The sequence below is a fragment of the Dicentrarchus labrax genome, unplaced genomic scaffold, assembly GCF_905237075.1.
Source record: "Dicentrarchus labrax unplaced genomic scaffold, dlabrax2021, whole genome shotgun sequence".
In the NCBI taxonomy this organism is placed as follows: Eukaryota; Metazoa; Chordata; class Actinopteri; family Moronidae; genus Dicentrarchus; species Dicentrarchus labrax.
In genome coordinates this window covers 22,230,550-22,248,926 of record NW_026136711.1, presented here as the reverse complement: position 1 = coordinate 22,248,926, position 18,377 = coordinate 22,230,550, and the positions used below count along the sequence as shown (strand labels likewise).

The 18,377-nt window shown below is 41.4% G+C and overlaps 1 protein-coding gene and 1 long non-coding RNA gene across 5 annotated transcripts in view; both read right to left on the bottom strand.

Annotated features, from left to right (window-relative positions):
- Positions 1-2,382, bottom strand: part of sema3fa (sema domain, immunoglobulin domain (Ig), short basic domain, secreted, (semaphorin) 3Fa) — a 50,155-nt gene extending 47,773 nt beyond the window's left edge. The window contains exons 1-2 of one of the 4 annotated variants that reach the window (XM_051414189.1): positions 2,008-2,382; positions 192-345 (exon numbers count right to left, since the gene is read on the bottom strand). In XM_051414189.1, the coding sequence (XP_051270149.1) occupies positions 192-303 (112 nt within the window). In that variant the 5' untranslated portion in view covers positions 304-345; positions 2,008-2,382. The remainder of the gene's footprint in view (positions 1-191; positions 346-2,007) is intronic. The other 3 variants (XM_051414187.1, XM_051414190.1, XM_051414188.1) reach the window with 3 other exon arrangements.
- Positions 2,383-3,534: 1,152 nt separating this feature from the next.
- LOC127371424 (uncharacterized) lies at positions 3,535-16,046 on the bottom strand. The gene is made up of 2 exons (XR_007886404.1): positions 15,870-16,046; positions 3,535-5,163 (listed from the first exon to the last, which is right to left on the bottom strand). It is a non-coding gene; the product is annotated as an uncharacterized LOC127371424 (long non-coding RNA).
- Positions 16,047-18,377: the final 2,331 nt, after the last annotated feature.

Genomic DNA, 18,377 nt, shown 5'->3' with positions numbered 1-18,377 from the left:
GCCAGGCTTGCCAAGCTCTGAGTTCAGCCAGTGCCAATAGTTTACCCATTCCAGTTATTGAACAAGACCGAGAGATAAAAGGCCGGTGACAGAAGTGAGTGTTACACCAGCGATCACATCTACATGTCTGTAGAGAAACACAGAACCAAACAAACTGGGTCACAGATACAGCAGTATTTTGAGTGCCTTACCTTTGAAGGACAGGAAGATCCTGGGAGCAGAGAGGGGCTCGTTGGAGGGGGTTAGCGCCCCGGATGATAGGGCCAGCAGGGCCAGTAGCCAGCACAGTTTGTCCCACAACATTGTTCCTCTGTTTGTTAACAGAGGAGAAGGAGAGTCCAGGAGCTGAGGGACAAAATGGGACAACAATGAGGCCGTGCTTCCACCTCACAAACCAGCTGCAGCGACTAATCGTCGGTCACTGAGCTGCCATAAAGAATCAGTTTGCTTTCGTATAGTCACACAGCATTAGGTTTTTTGGTACTGAGGCCATACACTGATGAGACAGAGCAGGGACTAAGACACAAAGCTAAAAACTGCATCTGTTTCTGGATCTGCTGTGCACAAGCTATTGGTTGGATATCATATGGGAGAATCAAAATGTTTAAAATCCTGACATGAGTCCTAATTTCATTATGGTGTCCAACACGACCAAGACACCAAGTAACTTACCCAAAACCGCAAAACCTGAACCATAGAACCCGAGGGCTTAGAAGGAAACTCTGCTGGTTCAGAATTGAATTGTCATCATTGCTACTGGATGGATTTTCTTATGAATGTGCCTTTCCTAACCGCCCACAGTTATTCTTGTCTGTGTCGGCTTCTGTGTGCTTTAAGGGCAACAGTCTGAATGGACGGAGTCTCCTTCCAGCTGGGAGAGCCAGAAGGAGCTCCTCACTCTCTCTACTTTTCATACAGAATTGTGCAAATACCTGGTAAAGCATTATTATTACGATTAAAAAGCAAGAGCTGAATCCCCCCCAGTAGTAGGCTACACGGAGTTGCGCGTTAAGCCTGGCGCGCACTGGCAGTGCTCACAGATTAAATCACAAAGCGCATCAACACGCTGTTATCCGCCACAAAGGGAGCTGAAGTTAATAATATCCCCATAAAAGGATCGGATGATGACTCAAGTTATCAGCGTGCGGACGCGGTGGCACGACTGTGCGAAATACCAGCACGCAAAAAACCCCAACAACTTATAGAATGAAATATCTGTGCCACGTTTTGTATCCAATGAAACAATTTCAGTGAGAGCGGTTTGCTGTAATTATTCTCCATGCATGGCACTGATCTGATATCTACTCGTAAACGTGGATCTGAGTCTGGGGTCAAACTGTCAGTCAGGGTTTAAGATCAAGTTCCACATTGAGCCCCCCGAAGGCAGAACTCCAAAGCAGATCCCTTAACCAAAATAAAGCGTGACTGTGCTTTGAGTTATGAGGACATGAACATGAACCACGTGTCATTTATAAGAGTAACTGGAATTTTAAGATAATGTGAAAACTGACATTGAGGACATACATTCAATCACTGGGAATAATCTCTGTGAAGATATATACAGCATCACATGCAGCAAAAAACTTTCAGTGCACTGAAAGCCCCCCCCCCCCGCCACACACACACACACACACACACACACACACACACACACACACACACACACACACACACCTACTGTGTTAGCTCTTGCAGTATTAGAAATTTGTGTTTGAAATTATAGTTCATTTAAAACTGCTTCCTGGAAAGACACACCAACAAATAAATTAATACATTAAGATAAATAATTGCTTAAAATAAACAATATTCAAAGTTATACAAAATTATGTGACAGAACTTTTAAAACACTTTTTATATATTAGAGCCTTCTATCTTGCACATGAAGCGCAGGAATCAGTCTTATTGCTCGACTCCACCAAATGTGGCTGCCTATATGCGCACCAGTCTCAATACAAATAATACATTTGATTTGTCATGTGTCAAAATAGCACTTGCACTATGACTTACCTTCTAGTTACGTCCAGTGAATATTGTGATAAAGCTGGTCAACATTTAAAACCCTCCACCCAGATCCTTTGAGCTCCTCTGTCCGCACGCAGAGTATCAGTGTATCCGCCGCAGATTCTGCACGATTATCCCAGAGCCAAACAAAGCTTGGATTTAAAATTAACTTGACGCGGCCGCCTTAACTTGAAGTGATCTCTAAATCGCATCAACAGATTCTGTATTGTCCACAGGAGGAGGTTAGAAACAAAGAGTTGCTCCTGGAGATGAGTGGTGGCAGTGCGGTGCTTCTGTCGTGCGCAGTGGCGCTCAAGTGTGTAGTGCAGGGAAGCGGCTCTGCAGGTGGATAGACTGAGGTCTCCCGGCACTGAACACACCCATGGGGGAGGGAACCTACCTTAGCATCCTTGCGCTCCGTTCCGCCCCAAAATCTAGCACAAAACAAGTCTGCTTTGCATCTTCATACACTCCAGAGGGGCTACAGAGGTAAACTCGCTGAAAACGATGAAGAACAAGCTGTACAAGTGGGATGAAGGGCAGCTGGAGGAGATGTGGGGATTATCACTTCAACATTAGGAGGAGTTCTACTAAATCTTCTGCTAGAATAATAACATAAATATCTTTTTCCCCCTAAAAAAATGTACCTTTTGGTTTTTAAATTACCTTAAAAGCAGTTGGCAACATTTGCGCATGCGTCTCCAGTGTCTTGGTATTTAATTATCATATCACAACTCCCGTACCGTGTTTTTATTTTTTTCCTATAAAGTGTGGGAACACTGTTGCATTTAGGCTACATCTGCACTTTATACTCTGTCAGTGTGATCTGTAGTTGATTCACTGAGTTGAAATTAAAGCCTGCAGTAGGCGGACATTATGCAATTTGTTTTTATTTCTATTAGCATTTATCTTTGTCCCCAGAAAGTAGATATATTAAGATAAAGATTAAGATAAAGATAGATTAATATAAAACAAGCAAAGGCACACAGGCACAAGCTCCCAGACAGTGTAAGGTTTCCAATTCAAATACCCCTATAATGACTTTATTGCAGAATAAACAATGCAAAACACACATACTCACTGTAATACAGGACACATGGGAACTTGGGTAGTCTTAATTTTGTCTGAGAGAAGCAATACTTTGCTGTAACAATGTCACAACCATGTGTCCAAACAATAAGGTCTTAAAATTGTACTTTGTTTCTGTTCAGTTTTAGAGGGGGGGGTATTCTTTGCACTGTCCAGAGGAAGCTTTTTTTTTTTTTGGGCTGTGTAAGTATCAAAATAGGACTGAGGTCATTTAACAACTTGATTAGCCTGTGGCTGCCAGCTACTGATTTTTATTTGCCGACTGGAGCCAACATGGAATTGTGCTGAGAAGCTTTCAGATGGCAGGTCTGAGCCAAACAATTGTTCAGTATCTGCTGCTATTGGCAGTCTCACAGTATGGAACAGTGTTGGCTTTTTGAATGAAGTATGAATCACTTACTATATTTTGACTTGCAGGCAAACAAGCAACCAAGTCGACAATGATTTAAGATGAGAGGAACAGTTTTCATTTGATGCAAACAGCTGCTGCATAACTCTTCGGCACAACAGGAATGTGGCGGCACATTCACATAAGAAACTGTTGAAAAGTGGCCAGATGCAGATAAGGTAGATTTCCTCTGACACCTCACGACCTGACAGAGGATCACTGGCTCTCGCCTCAGATAGGCATCAGATATTCATGGGCAAATGGAGCCTTAAATCTTTTAATCTCACTCGATCCCTCCCCTGATCACACTGGCTTATTTTGCTTCTTATCCAGTCAACGCACAACGCAGCTGACGCCCAGTGTGCATGCTTATTATTCCATAAATGATAAATACAGTAGCTCTGGTTTCATGCAGTCTTAGGGACATTACTATTGCAGAAATGTATAACATCAGAGAGGAATTTGGAGGATACAAAGACTTTCTGTTATTGAATCATGGCTGTAGAGCAGATTTATTGTTTCCTGTTACTGTTCTGTGTTTCCTAGTTCACGGGAAAGATAACGTTACAGTGTTAAACCATTAAACCTGCACCTAAACTGACTGGGTGGCGATTTCACTGAAACTTATCTGTACTCCATTTAAAATAACCAAACTGGTGATGTATGACTTTAATTTATGTTTATTTTGCCGTTTACTTTGTCACAAATTTCTATACTTTCAGTCTTTTTGTAACATTTGTGTTGACGGGGATCATAAATTGGATTGGTGGAGTCAGCAGCTTTATGATGGATGTGAACTAAAAAGATACTGGATCTCTGGCTGTGACTTTAAGTTTTCTGTCCTTTGAAAGATGCCTAAGAAAGACAATTACTACATTAGTCTATGCAAAAGAGGCTTCGCAGTGTGACTCCAGGCTTTGATGCTCATAGCAGAAAAAGGAACAGAGCTCAGCATCAGCATTTGCCATTAAAAGTGTTAAATTTCCCTTGATACCAGCAAAGAGCTCTGGGAAACAATTACCCTCACACTTACCAGCTCACGCACACAAGGCAGAAGATATTGATATGTTTTAGTCCATCTAAATCTTAGGCACTCTTGAAAAATCATCAAGACTCTTTTCTTTTTTCCCCTCACACACGAGCACAAACAGGCACACAGCGTAACATATGCAGGTGGGCGTTCATGTTTGAAGGGTGGTCTGAACACCAGACTGCACAGAGCCAAATAAATAACTACTTTCATAAATATCTGGAACACAACTCCCAATCCCGCAGGACTCACCAAGAATAAATCAGTCAAACAATAAAATCTCTACCCCCAAACTTCACATATCGGCAGTTCAAACAATCTCCAATCCAAATGTGTGTGGACCAGCCAAGTTTAATTGTGTCATTACTGATACTTGTTCCCAAGCTCCATCTAGTCCTATTTTCTCTCTTTCCTCTTTCTTTTTTGTCTTCCCTCGTCTGTATTGTAGCCAACAGCTGCATGTTGTTTCCTATATTTCTTTTTAATCAACAATATTATTCCCATCTTCAGGCCTCTGGTGGCCTCACCATCTGTCACTTGCGTGAGACAAGAGGAAAGCAATTATTGAATCCTGGCTTTGAGGAGCGCACGCCTTCATAAAAGTCCCTCATGCTTTCCAGTTTTTTCCTCCAGCGTTGCTTTCTCCGGCAGCTATCTGAGGAGTAAAATGTGAAAGATAATGTTGAAACCAAAGATCACCATTGGGTGCCAGACCACAGAGGCAACACATTTAGAGGAGTTCTGTGAAAAAGTGACGTTTGGGCCTTTTGTTCTGCGGAGGAGATGCCAGGTTTATAAATCTGAGTTTGAATACTGCTGGTGGGTCACTTTATTCTTCTTTCTCTTGAGAAGTTTTATGTTTGTTCCAGATATTACATCACAACACTTTAACACAAATGCTTCACTTTTATCAGCCACACTAAACCTGCCAATGTGAGTCTGACTCCAAGTTGAACGTATCTATTTAAAAATGTTGTCATTTTTCTGGAGGACATGAAGGCAATGCTGAATAGATTATTGTTATCTGAGCTCTCTGAGGATTGCTCATAAGAACCATTTCACATTTATTTATCCACTGCAACTCTATAACAAGGAAATCATTCACAACTACATTAACATTTACATTCTGAGAAGAAGACACTGGTGGTTTTCATGGAAACAGGTGGCAGCGGGGAATACAAATCCAGGCAGTAGAAGAGCAGAGGTCATTTTCTCATATGAGTTTCATTACATTCAATGAATGTTCCTCCAACCTTTTGCCATCAATGACTCCACCAGCAATGGAAGGTAATTATTAACAGGCTGTGACAACCTTAACCTCTGTCTGCTGGCTCCACCACATGATGGGGAGGCAATTAACAGCTGTTCATTACTGATGAGGTGAAAAATCAAGTGCACCCGCACACTGCTGCGCACATCTGCACGTACGTACACATCTAAATGACAAGGACAGAAGTGAGTGGCACACATCCTTACACAATTGACCATGAACAGCACACTAACAACACACACACGCAGAGCTGAGGATGCCGTGGCACACAGACTGGCCCTCAGCGCTCTCTGAGGGACACATCGTTTGTGTAGAATTTAATGAGGGAACATGTACTCATCCCTCCACCTCACTGGGAGAGCTGTTACCTTTTGGTGTGATAAGATATTAAAAATTCACACTGTTTCTGCAGCGCTTTGACTAGTACGGCAGCACACTCATTAGCATTTAAATGGGAAAAAGATAACACTGCACTTCGCAGAGTCATACCTCCATCACAAAGCTGGCAGACAGAGGAGAAAACTTGAATCAGGCCCTGAAAACTTTGTCTGTTTTTAGACACCTGAGAATGGAAATAGTTACATCTTATTAGTAATGTTATGTCACAGTCTGTTCTATTCTACTTTTATATTTTATACATACTATAACTGCCAGTGAATCTAACTTGAGCCAATCAACAGGGATTTATATTCCTTTATTTTCCTTTATATACTCAGTAGCAAAACAATAAAAAAAAGTTAATTGAATGTAAAATCACAAATAAAATGCTGACTCTGCGGACAGTCTCTTGTTGTTGGAGTAATTCCAGATATTCTGTCTTGTTACTCTAATATTAGAGCCACCATTCTGTGTTTTCTCTAACAGTACAGTAATATACACAGCAATATTTGTCTATTATTCTTCAAGTACATTCATGGCAGCAGGAGAGACATTCACCCCCGGTTTGGAGATTCACATTCTTACCACATACTGTTAGTCAGTGTTTGAACCCGAACCAGAAAAATACCTTGGATTTTTGCTATTTTTGTTGGCCTGGCGGTGATGCTAGCGATGTTGACTTTACTGTATTATAATAGTCCACTTTAAATCTAAAACAATAGCTCTTTGTAACACTAACAAATGTAGAAGACAATGTTATTGTTTGCTAGTGAATCTGTAATTAGCCAAACACGTATGTACTTTTCTTCCTTACTCACACATGACATGCCTTTTGAGCTGCGCTCTTAAAATTACCCACACTCTTTTCTCATATTTTTCTCATCCAGATCTTACTGTGTTTGGCTGACTGTCATTTTTCTGCTCGTATTTGTTCCTCAGTCTTTTGTCACAGAAGCTGACTATGACTCAGCTGGAGCTTTGCGGAGCTAAAAATGGGACAGCTGCCTTTTTTAAATGACACAAGTTTGTCTCATTGTATCTGGCTCACATGTCTCCTGCCTGGGAACAGAGGGAAGGCGGGCAGCTGTGGTGGGATGATTTGGTATGAATTAAAGCTGTTTCCTAACAGGCTCCACAGGGTCTGATCCTGTCCCCTAGCTGTCTGGTGGATTCTCTCCCCCAGTATCAACCAGAGGAGAGCGCGTATTACATTACATCAGCTCTTTTTGCCCCTTGTCTTTTTGTTCTTCGTAGTAAAATGTACTGCAAGCAATAACAATGGTTTTATATTTAGCATGAGTTTGTGGTTGAAGGTGCCCCGGCAATGCTACCTGTGGTCGGTTGAGTGGGTTTGGGAAAACAGTTTTCCCATGCAGCGCTGAGGGTCTGGTCTGTCAGTGTCATTCTTCATCTGCATCCAGCCGCAGGTCTCTGGCCAGAGGGAGAGACTGAAGACAGCAAGAGGAAATGACTATGCTTTTTGTTCTACACTGCACTGAAAAGTGGTCAGCTTTTGTAGTTGAGCTCAATCTAATGTAGCCTGTGGTCTGATAGGGGAATACATGGGACTTTTTGCCATTGCCTAGTTCTTTCATTATTTATAGAGAATGAAAACCTTCTCAATATGTACAACTTTCTTTTGAATTTCTTTTTCTTTTCTTTTTTTTTGTAAGTATTTTTTGGGGCTTTTTATTGCCTTTATGATAGTGACAGCTAAAGATAGACAGAGAGAGGGGATGACACGTAGCAAAGGGCCGCAGGTCGGATTCGAACCCTGAGCCGCTGCAGCAAGGACTCCGCCTCGGTACATGGGTCGCCAGGTCTACCCACTGAGCTAACCAGGCGCCCTTTCTTTTGAGTTTCTTGCTTATTTTCCAGCAATTATTATTTTAAGTTCTGCACAGTACCCTACCCTATGAAGTGCTTCACTACTGGGAAGATGCAATTTTTTTTTTGCTAGTCGGAAATCCAATACAAGGCAAGCAGTAAATACAGAGAGAAGTAATAATCATTATATGGAAAAATCCATTATTTGTAATTAAAATAATGTTTTTTAGTGACGTATTAGTGACCTGCTTCGATAGGAACTCAGACCTCTTCTTGGGAGCTCAGGTTCCACTGGCTTCCACATAACGTGAACCCCTGATTGACATAACATTTTGTATAGACATTCATCGTTCCCAGAGGATAAATCGGTGGTGACTCTCTTCTTGTCCCACTGTGAGGTTCACATGAAATATAACTGCTTTGATGACTTTTCATGAAGTGTCATGGTCAGGGCAAAATTTCCTTTTTTCCTATACTTAGCACTGACGTACAGCCTCACAGCAGAGTTGCTTGCATAGCTGTACAATCTTAGTCTAGTTTTCAATCTACAGCTGACAAGAGAAAAAATACATATGTGTTCACATGAGGTTAAAAGAGTAGGCAATGTTTAAAATATTGACAATACCTGTCTTTAATTTACCCTTATTTTGCAGCGACTCTAGCTGGACAATGCTGAGTCCCTTGTCCTTCACCCTTCCCCTCGCTCCTCCTCCCTCTCTCCCCCCATCTCATCCTCCTGTCATCACTTGCTCTGATGAGGCCGTGAAACAGGTGGCTCGAGAATTCAAAATGACATAGGAGAGATGGCAACCAAACAGTTGTGTGTGTGTGTTTGTGTGTGTGTGTGTGTGTGTGTGTGTGTGTGTGAACATTCTGTGTGTGTGTCTGTGTTCATGAAAGAGAGAGAGGAAGAAAGGAAGGGGCCCTCCAAAAACAACAATAACAAACAAAATTCTAATTTGGTTACTTTGTGTTTTTGCTGATAATTTCTGCCGAACCCACTTCCACATTCTAGTTCTCTCTCTCACAGTTATTTCAGATTCCCCTCTCTGCCTAAACTGTGAGCCTGTTTCCAGAACACACCTAAATTAAATTAAAGTTAATGAAATCCTCCTTGATTCAAACCCTGGACTCTAAAGTATTGCAGATGAAGAGCTGGAAGCGGTATATTGGACGGTTTATACAAGTCAAAAGCATTCATGACTGTGGCATTGTATAGATCTGTTGAAACAGATACAGTGACTTGCAGTGATACAAAGAAATACTTTACTAACAGAAAACTTTTCTCAGCTCTGCAGAAAGAAAGCAAATCTGCCTTGACATCTGTTCCCAGATTTTTCTCCAGCAGTTGTGTTGCAAAAGATCCTGTAGTAAGTTGTCTGGAGACAGTATGGCACATCAAGCACATTTTCTAAACTATGTCTTTCTCTGTGGCTTAGTTCCCAATTTAATTAGCTGTGAAAATGTTGTTGAGGGGATGTCACAACTGTCGGTGGCTCCCCACTCAATCCCAGAAGAAAGTCACTCAGTCTTATCACCGTCTGCTTTCCCATCAGCACTCCCTCCTCCCGACACTCGAGTTACCAATCGGTCTCACACATTTCACACAAATTCTGATCACAGCATTGTTGTATTGTTAGTCAGTCATGTTCACAGTATGGCTTTGATTTTATTTCAGCTGTGGTTCTTTTAGATTTGGCAGCAAAACCGATTTTCTGTTGTCAAAGCATTGTTGATACAGTTGTGTCAATTCGTTCTAATACAGGGAAACCAAATTGAAAAATGCTCAAAATGTTCAAAATATCTTGCCAGTTGCTTTGCACAACATTACACCATGGTATTAACACATGTTGACAGTTTTATGGTCAATCACTGGGGACAGTGTCCAGCAATTGGCTAAATGGCATATCTGGCTCATAATTCTGCAGTAAGAAGCAGAGCACTCATTTGAACCAGTTGTGCCAGTGGTTTACAGCCAAAGTAAGCTAACCTCATCTTGTTCTCTGTGTGAAGTTGACAGAGAGATCATTTGCCTCTGTATTTCCAGATACGCTGTAGTTGTCCGCTGTAAGGATGTGGACCGAGACTGTGTTTGTGTGAAGGTTCCTACACTTTGTTGCTTGAAACTCACAGAGCAGACACACATTTTATTGTCTTGGACCACATGGCTACCAGATTTCAAGTTGAGTAGTAATTACTGAAACAATTGGGCAATACTGGAGGATCCAGAATCCCAGACCTCACATGTCTTTTCGCTGTTAGCATGTAGTGTTTCATTGTTTCTGTCTCAGTCTCTCTGAATCTGAGAATTTTTTAAAGATGCGTGGCAGAGGTTGCACAACCTCCCAGCAAGATGTGTTTCTGATACAAACCAAAAGGCCAATCCAGTTCAGCCAAGGCTTAGATTCTTCTACTGGGTGTATGATGGATGTTTGCCTGTGCACATACATTCCACATTAGCACATGAACTCTGAAGTGAGGTTGACAGATTCAACTGTTGAATAAATACTCTCGCCTCCACAAACATTGGGCATGTTTTTTTTGCTGTTAAACAATGTAAACTGTTCAGCATCTCTAGTATACGTGCAAGTTTTGTACTGGCTGTAAGGACATGAAAATGTGCTGTTGTACAAAGTTGACAAGCTAAAAGTAAAATGAGCTGTTACTCAAAACAATATTGTACTTGAAGGCTGGTGGCTGACAGAAGCAGTTGACAGGCTAGTGTTGAGTTTGACACGTTCATTCAGTTTTTGTTGGAGGTTTCAACATCACTTCCTTTTCTGAGACATTTTAACAGACACACTGAGGAGCTTACCCTCAAGACATACAAACACTGTACACATACACATAGACACACAGTCTCACTCTGTACGTTAAGGCAGCAACACATGTAGTCTGCAATATGACTGGAACAGAGGAGGCGATTAGACAGACAGCCCAGGGAGAGGTGGCGCCTGTCATGTGGAATGGATCTCATTAAAAGTATGCCCCAGGTCACACTTTGATGGACAGGGAGACGTCAGTCATCTGCCAACTAGATTAGCAGAGACTGAAGCCCCCGTCCTTTCTCTCTGCCCCTTGAGAGCCCGCAGCATACCAAGTGGGTCCAGGCAGACTCTTATGTGTGCCCCGCAGCCTCCGTCAAACCTCTCACCTCTGGCTTGCCACTCACAGAAACAAACCAGCATATCCTCAACCTCTAAACCGAAGGAAAAAACCCACCTGCTGTGTCAAAAGGCAGGTGGTAGAGGACCTTTTCTTTTCCACCTTTTCCCTTGTGTATGAGTTTGTTTTTCAGGCTCAAAGGCCAAGTCCTGTCTGCCTTGTTCTGGTGTATTTGTATGAAAAAGAGTCTGAACAATCCAAATACTTTGTTGAGAGTTGAACATGCTTTTGTTAAAACCTGATATTATAATTCACAGACTGCTGAAATCTAAAACTTTCCTCTCTAAAAGCTCACTAAATTAAGGTAACCGGCAACATTTTTTTATATGGTCAAACAGAATAACTTATTCAACTCATACACAGTTATACATTTTAGTGAGGCCTTCTCTGTGAATCATCCGTTGCACACAGGAAGTGATGCATTTGTCCAGCAATAGTGGTTTATTTAGTACAAAGAATTCTGAAAGCTTGACAAGAAAAAACAAATCCAAACTATCCCTTTACTCACCAAGAGCTGTCTTCAGCAGTGGAAAGCAATGCCAAAGTTGACTCTTATTTTGAGTCTATTTCTATCACATCTTTCTTTGCCACCAAACGTTTTTTTGCCCTTGAAGCAGTGCAACTTCTCCATCCTCTCATGTTGGACTGAGGGCAGACTGGACGCTACAGTGAATCACTATCACCTTCTGAGGTACAAAGTGGTATTACGAGACAGGACAGGCCACACGCTGGTTGTAACTTCATAATGAGAATGGTATCCGTCCTCTCATCTAACGCTCTGCAAGAAAGCAAATAAGCACATTTCCCAAAATGTCAGCGGACTGGATTTCTTCACCAGTTCCATCAGTACATGCAAATTCAGATTCAGGATAAAGTTAATTTAAACTTGCCAAAACAGTTTCCTCATAATTTGACTGTCTTTTTTGCTTTTTTGGAAAATGAAGGGCAAACACTGATTGATTGCAGCAAACTGTAAGATATAAATACCCTTGTATACTTAGCATGCAGTATACTTCTATTGCCTTTCTCTTTATTCAGTCACTTCTTCTTTTTGGTGGTGTTACAGGAAAAAGAACATGCGCTGTAATCATACAGTGACCTACTGTTTATCCCAACATTCCCAAGAGTTCATGTCTCCAGCAATAGACCAGTGGCATGATGCCCAGGACAGGGGCCATGGATGGCTCACTTTGACAAGCATGCTAGTCAAGGCTGTGCTAGCTTCACTCAAAGCAGATCAGGATTCTCAACCATCTCTAACACGCTGGCTGACGTAATACACAGTCCATTTGAATTACGTCTAAATCTGGGGCTGGTAAAATTGAGAAATAGTTTTGGCAAAAGATGGAAATAATTCGGGCTATTTACAGAGCTGAGGATGGGTGCTACGAAATGTGTCAGTGTTTAATAACCCTCATCAGCATTTCGTTTTGTGACAACCTGCACAGATATATGAAGTATCCCACATTTAATCCATGCTGGACACTGACCAGCATGCAGTGTGTCATGCTTCGTGCATCCATGTGATAAAGGCCAAAGGTAGTCAAGAAAGATATGAGGCAATGTTGTCTCCATCCTCCGTGCCCAGCAGCTTCTGTAGAGAGCTCCAATTGTGAGCATGCCATTGCTGGCAAACATTAACAAACAAATCTTTTCTACTGGTACATTCTGTTTCCAGGAAGTAGCCACAGCCTCACACTCCGACATGACAAAAGTTCTTGTCTTCTTCTTTTCCATCTACTCTACTTTTATATATAAGCAACTGCCAGGGATCAAAATGGAAGCATTACCATGACCACTCCTAACAGATTTACAATCTTACTTGAGCACTATTTAACTTGCTTTAACACTGACACATACTTTCCTGTCTGGGCTTTCCTTAGCTGTATGTGCTCGTGGTTGAGCTTGTTTAGCACTACGAACTCATATACTAGACTCAACCTGATTTGCTGCGGGTGATACTTGCTCTTGTACATAGTCGTTGCCCTCTTTCCGTACATGCCAAATCACTGCAAGAGAATACCGAAGACTTCTTTTGGGGGCTCGCCAGGTTGAATTCATGTACCAGAGTCATACAGTAGAAGCTTTCTCGTTAGCATTTGGACACTATTCCTGGCTGCCAGCATACTTGCTGCTGCTGTTTAGTTGATATTTAGACTTCTTTAGTGTTAATAATTGTCTGCAGGTCAATTTTTATTATTTCTCCTAGTCATATATGGGAGATTTTTGTTTATTTGCTGTAAAAATAATACAGTTCACAATTATCCACAATTTTATAGGTCCGGTGTGTAGGATTTAGTGGCATCTAGCGGTGTAGTTACAGATCGCACTCACTTGTTTCACGCCCCGTTTCCAACCACAAGGGAGAAACTACGCCGACAGAAAAATGCAGAAAACGCAAACAGCCCTATCAAAAGCCAGTTTTTGGTCTGTCCATTCAAGCTACTGTAGAAACATGGCGGGTCAAAATGGCGGCCACCGCGGTAGGCGTCTCATTCTAAGATAACGAATACACAATGATGTCTTGAAAGTATACTTTAAAGTGATTTTACACTAATGAAAACGTACCTATCTATATTATGTTTAATTTCTACCAATGGATCTTCATAAATGTTTACTTTAAATAAAGTAAAACACTGATTGATAAATTATCAGGTTTAGTCTACAACTTAATATTCGTTAATGAATATGAGTATAAATTGTTTTACTTACACTCAATACCAGCACATAATATCCTGCCCTGTATTTAAGGCTGAGGCAACATAACATTTGAACTTCTGTGCAAAATAATTGCCTTGAATTCTTTGTCACGTTGACTGAGGGGTCAGCGGGGCCCAGCAGTGGATGTGATATCAGCCCTGTTTTCCTGCAGGATTGTGACTTTTAGACATATTTGCAACATGAGCTACCCCAGAATGCTGTGCTGGGACTTCCCTCCTGAGATACCCAGGACCTGGGTCACTGTCACTGACACAACCTCTCACCTCTCCAGGATTTACGTGCCTAACCAATGTTATGTAAACCGATACATATGGGAAATGTTAAGTGGAATGCACGCTTTGTTGTTTTCCTTTTGAAATGTCTTGACGACTGTCTGAAGCATGTTAATTTGTGTAAAACATGGTAATCAATTAGTTGAGGTTATTAGTATAATGTGGATTCAATTCAAATGAGAGCCATCAGGGGCTGAGAGATGCCTGAGGAATGGTAAACCTTGGTACTTTCTGTACCACAAGATATTATGGGGAGAGGTTGAACACAATGCAGCAGTAATCACAATAGATTTACTAATCCCTTCCTGAAAACAGCAGGGGAGAACCCCACATGCAGCTCTCCCTGGGGCACCAAGACCAGCCACATTTCTATGGTCCCTTCTGCACTTGCCAGCAATATGGCTTTTTTTGGGGGGGGTTGGTGGAAACCCCTTATTATCCAAACAATGACTATCAGACTTGTAAATGTCAGGAAATGGCTATTTGACAGACTGAAAGAGGGAAGGAGGATGGTGGGATGCTTTTAGCAAACCAACAAATTAACCGACCTCGCAGTGCATTCGGTTTAAGAGTGTGTGTTAAGTCTTTACTATGGTCTGCAGGTTTGCATAGACTGCATATATGAGTGCAGGCACCAATCTGTGCAAGGCAACTGTAGACATTTAATACATAAAAATGAGGAAGATTGTGTACCTAGACCCAACAAGGCACCATTATGGCATCAAGAACTTAGACAATTGTGATACATAGTAATGAAATTATGTTTCAGTTACTGCAGTTTATTGTTCATTTCTATTATATGCCATAAATAAATGTCAATACAAATAGTGAAATGCCAACAGCAGCAAAACTACAAGTCTATAAATGGTCTTCTGATTCCTCTGAGGTGTTAAGTGTTGTTTTCTTCACTGCATAGATTATAACACATTTTAGGTATAGCAGTGAATTAAACAGCATGATACTGCCAAATTCATTCAATGTGTAATTTTTTTTCTTGTGCTAATAGATACTCAGCTGAGCTATCTGCATCTGCATCTTTTTCTCATTAAAAATTGCTGGGGAGCCTGCATGTATTCACAGCAGCCAGAGAGAGGGAGCGATCAAGTAATCAAGCTCCTGCCTCTCGCAGGTTGTTGCCTTACTCGCGTTTCCCTCATTTGACTGTCACTCAGCGAGATACCACTTTCTGCCTCCCCCTTTAATCATCTGTCATCCCTGCTAATGCAAAGCGACTGCCAGGGCCATGTAGGAAATCAGCCACATCTTTAGTGTCACTTCTCATTAACATAGAAAGTCAGGTAAGAGAGGAGGGCACTCATTACTGTATATCCACAAGGACCTGGCTAAACCTCTGACAGTGAATTTCTCTACTTCCAATAAAACTGCAGTCTAAAGTTATTGGTATTTCCTGTGGCATGGCATTTTTTTTTTAAATGAGCCCAAAGTGATGTCCTGTAAGTGACAGTTGGTGCCTTTGGCTGTTCTGTAATTGGATCATTTTCATGACACTTCATAGCTCCACACAAAGATAGTCCCTGCACTGTCACCAGTCCTTTCCTATCCCCAGCTCTCACAGTATTTCGCACATCTTTCCCTCAATTCACACAGCTGGAGGAGCTCTCCACCTCACCCATATCGGGTTCTCAGGCACAGCTGTGCTCACTGCCTGCTGGTGAGTTCAATTTTGAATATTAATGAAGCTTTAGCAGATTCAAACCTGACACTCACCTGCAGTGCAGCATGCTGTAGGGAGATGTTGTTCATGTATGACAGCCCACCGTGGAGAGAGAGAGAGAAAGCTGCTGACACACTGATGTTTTAAGACTCTCCTCCATCCTCCCTACATGTATGTCATCCCTCAGCACAGTTGGCTGAAAGCCCTACATGTCAGAGCCTCAGAGCCCATGTGGGTTCACCTGTAGCACCATTTGAATCTGCTGTACACGTCTTTTTCCTCCCTGCAGTCCCAACTGTGTTCTGTTACCATGGCAACGAAAACTCTACAACGCTCTCTGGGATGCTTCTCTTGCAACGAGTCTATGGGCACAGTGGGATTGCACAGACGCATGGGCGTTAGGGACATACTGAGAGAGTGTGCCTGTAAAGTGGATTCGAATTAACTGGTTCTTATTGTTATGCTGCATAGCCAAAGTTTGATGTATCATGTCAGTAAATAAAGCACAGGTGTAAGTAATCAGTGCCGCACTGTCATGGCTAATTGGAATACTTTAATAGAACAGCGTCATCGTTAATGTTATTGATAACACCAGTGCTTTTCCTACAATGACATGTCAAAATGTCTGCTGTGAAAAAGTCCTATAAATTACCCAAGAAATTCCTTCAAATTAAATGACAAAACACTGCCCTGTAGAACAACGCGTAAAAGTGTTTTCTGATCTGATGCCCCTACTGGCAGGATGACATCATTGGCCTGTTCCTTTCAAAACTGTTTCAAATGAGTTCACAGTATGGGACTTGGCTATAGTTAAGGTTTGGTAAGGTCAAGACAAGACACAAACACAACTTAGTATTATGTATAAGATTATGATTTGGATTAAAATAAATACTTAGTTATAGTTAAGGAAACATTGTGGTTTGGATTAAAAAGACTATTTCATTAAGGCTTGGTTGGTTACAATAATAATCATGTGGGTAATGTTAGGAGAACTATGATTAAAAGAAAACCATATTGATTGCCAGTAAGAGTCTCCTGTGTTAAATGTCACATCTTGTTGACTCCAGTCCATCCCTTCATATTGAACTTCTCCCACTGTGGACGGGCTGGCCATCGTGAAGTTCGGGAAGACTACCAAACTCCCGGCCGAATAGGCTGGTGTTCACAGGGCTTTTATTTTTAAATTTCTAATGTCAGTAATTATTGTATCTATTGAGTCAATCTAAATACTTTCAGTACTGAGGGGGAAAACAACTGACCCCTCACAATTTGGACTGAGACTCGTTTTTGTTGAAATCTGATTGGCTCAGTGATTTTTGCAGAAAAATTACAAGCTAAAAAGCATAAAATGTTGCAAAATGCAGCTAAATGCTCCAAACTGACAGATCCTTTCCATGGTGGAAGGGCCAAGGCTGCTGTGGCTACTGTTAGACAGTGACTTTATACAATGATGGAGTTACAGACCGAGTCACAGAGACCAGTGGAGCGCTCCAGATTTCAGTCCTAGTACATCCCTGTGGACTATCATCACCTTACTTCTTTTACTCCCAACAGACAAGAGTCCTAATTCCTACTGCCTTAAGAGAGCACTTTGTCACTTGAACTAGGTGTCATTTTGAGGAATTTGCTGAAACAACTATAAATTCTCTTGGGAGGACAATCTAAAGTTAGATATTCACCATCTCATAACCTTTGCTGCCAGTGAAGATTTTTCCTAACCTAAGTAGCGTGATGAACTCTGACCCTGCAACCACATGAAATCTGTCAGCACGCCATGCATTACCTCCAACCTCTAGGCATGATATGAAGGCTGCCCTACATATTAAACTAGTCATGCTCTGAATTGGGGTTATCCCTGCACCCACTCCACCAGACCACCCTCTGGTTGTTTCTCCTTATGTGCACAAACAACCCTATCTGTTGTGGTAACAACGCTGTTTATAAAGGGGTCAGCTAATCCACTGTGGATTCATCCCTGCTGTTATGGCATAAAGAGGAAATGCCTCGATGCCATCATATCCAAGCATTTCTTTATGCGAAGTATGTTCTTGGCTGATTAAACTAACTGTTAGCCACCAGCTCCTTGACTTTCACTCACTGGCATTAGTTAGTATTCCCCGTCCACCTCATGGGTGCGTGTGAGCATGCTTATCATGATGTTCTGATAATCCTGTTGTAATCTGACCCAAATACTGCATTCAACTCCACAGAAATCGTGACTAATTTAATGCTATAACACTATATATACAACACAATAAATCACAATAATTGGACCCATCTCTTTCCTTCAGTGTTTTCATGAAGAATGGTTATACTTTTTTATTATTAATTAGTTCTGTGTTGTATTTTATAATTGTATCCAAAATTATTGATTTAAATACTCTGTATTAATTAACTTTAATAATGTCAACAATTATTATCAAAAGCTCATCCTATATTAGTTCACACATAGATAATCTCTTTCCCCTCTGGCATCTCCGGAGATATAATTTCTCGGGGAACAGCTGTACAAGACGCTAGATAATGCAGCCATGTTTTTGTGTGACTTTATGTGTGTTGAA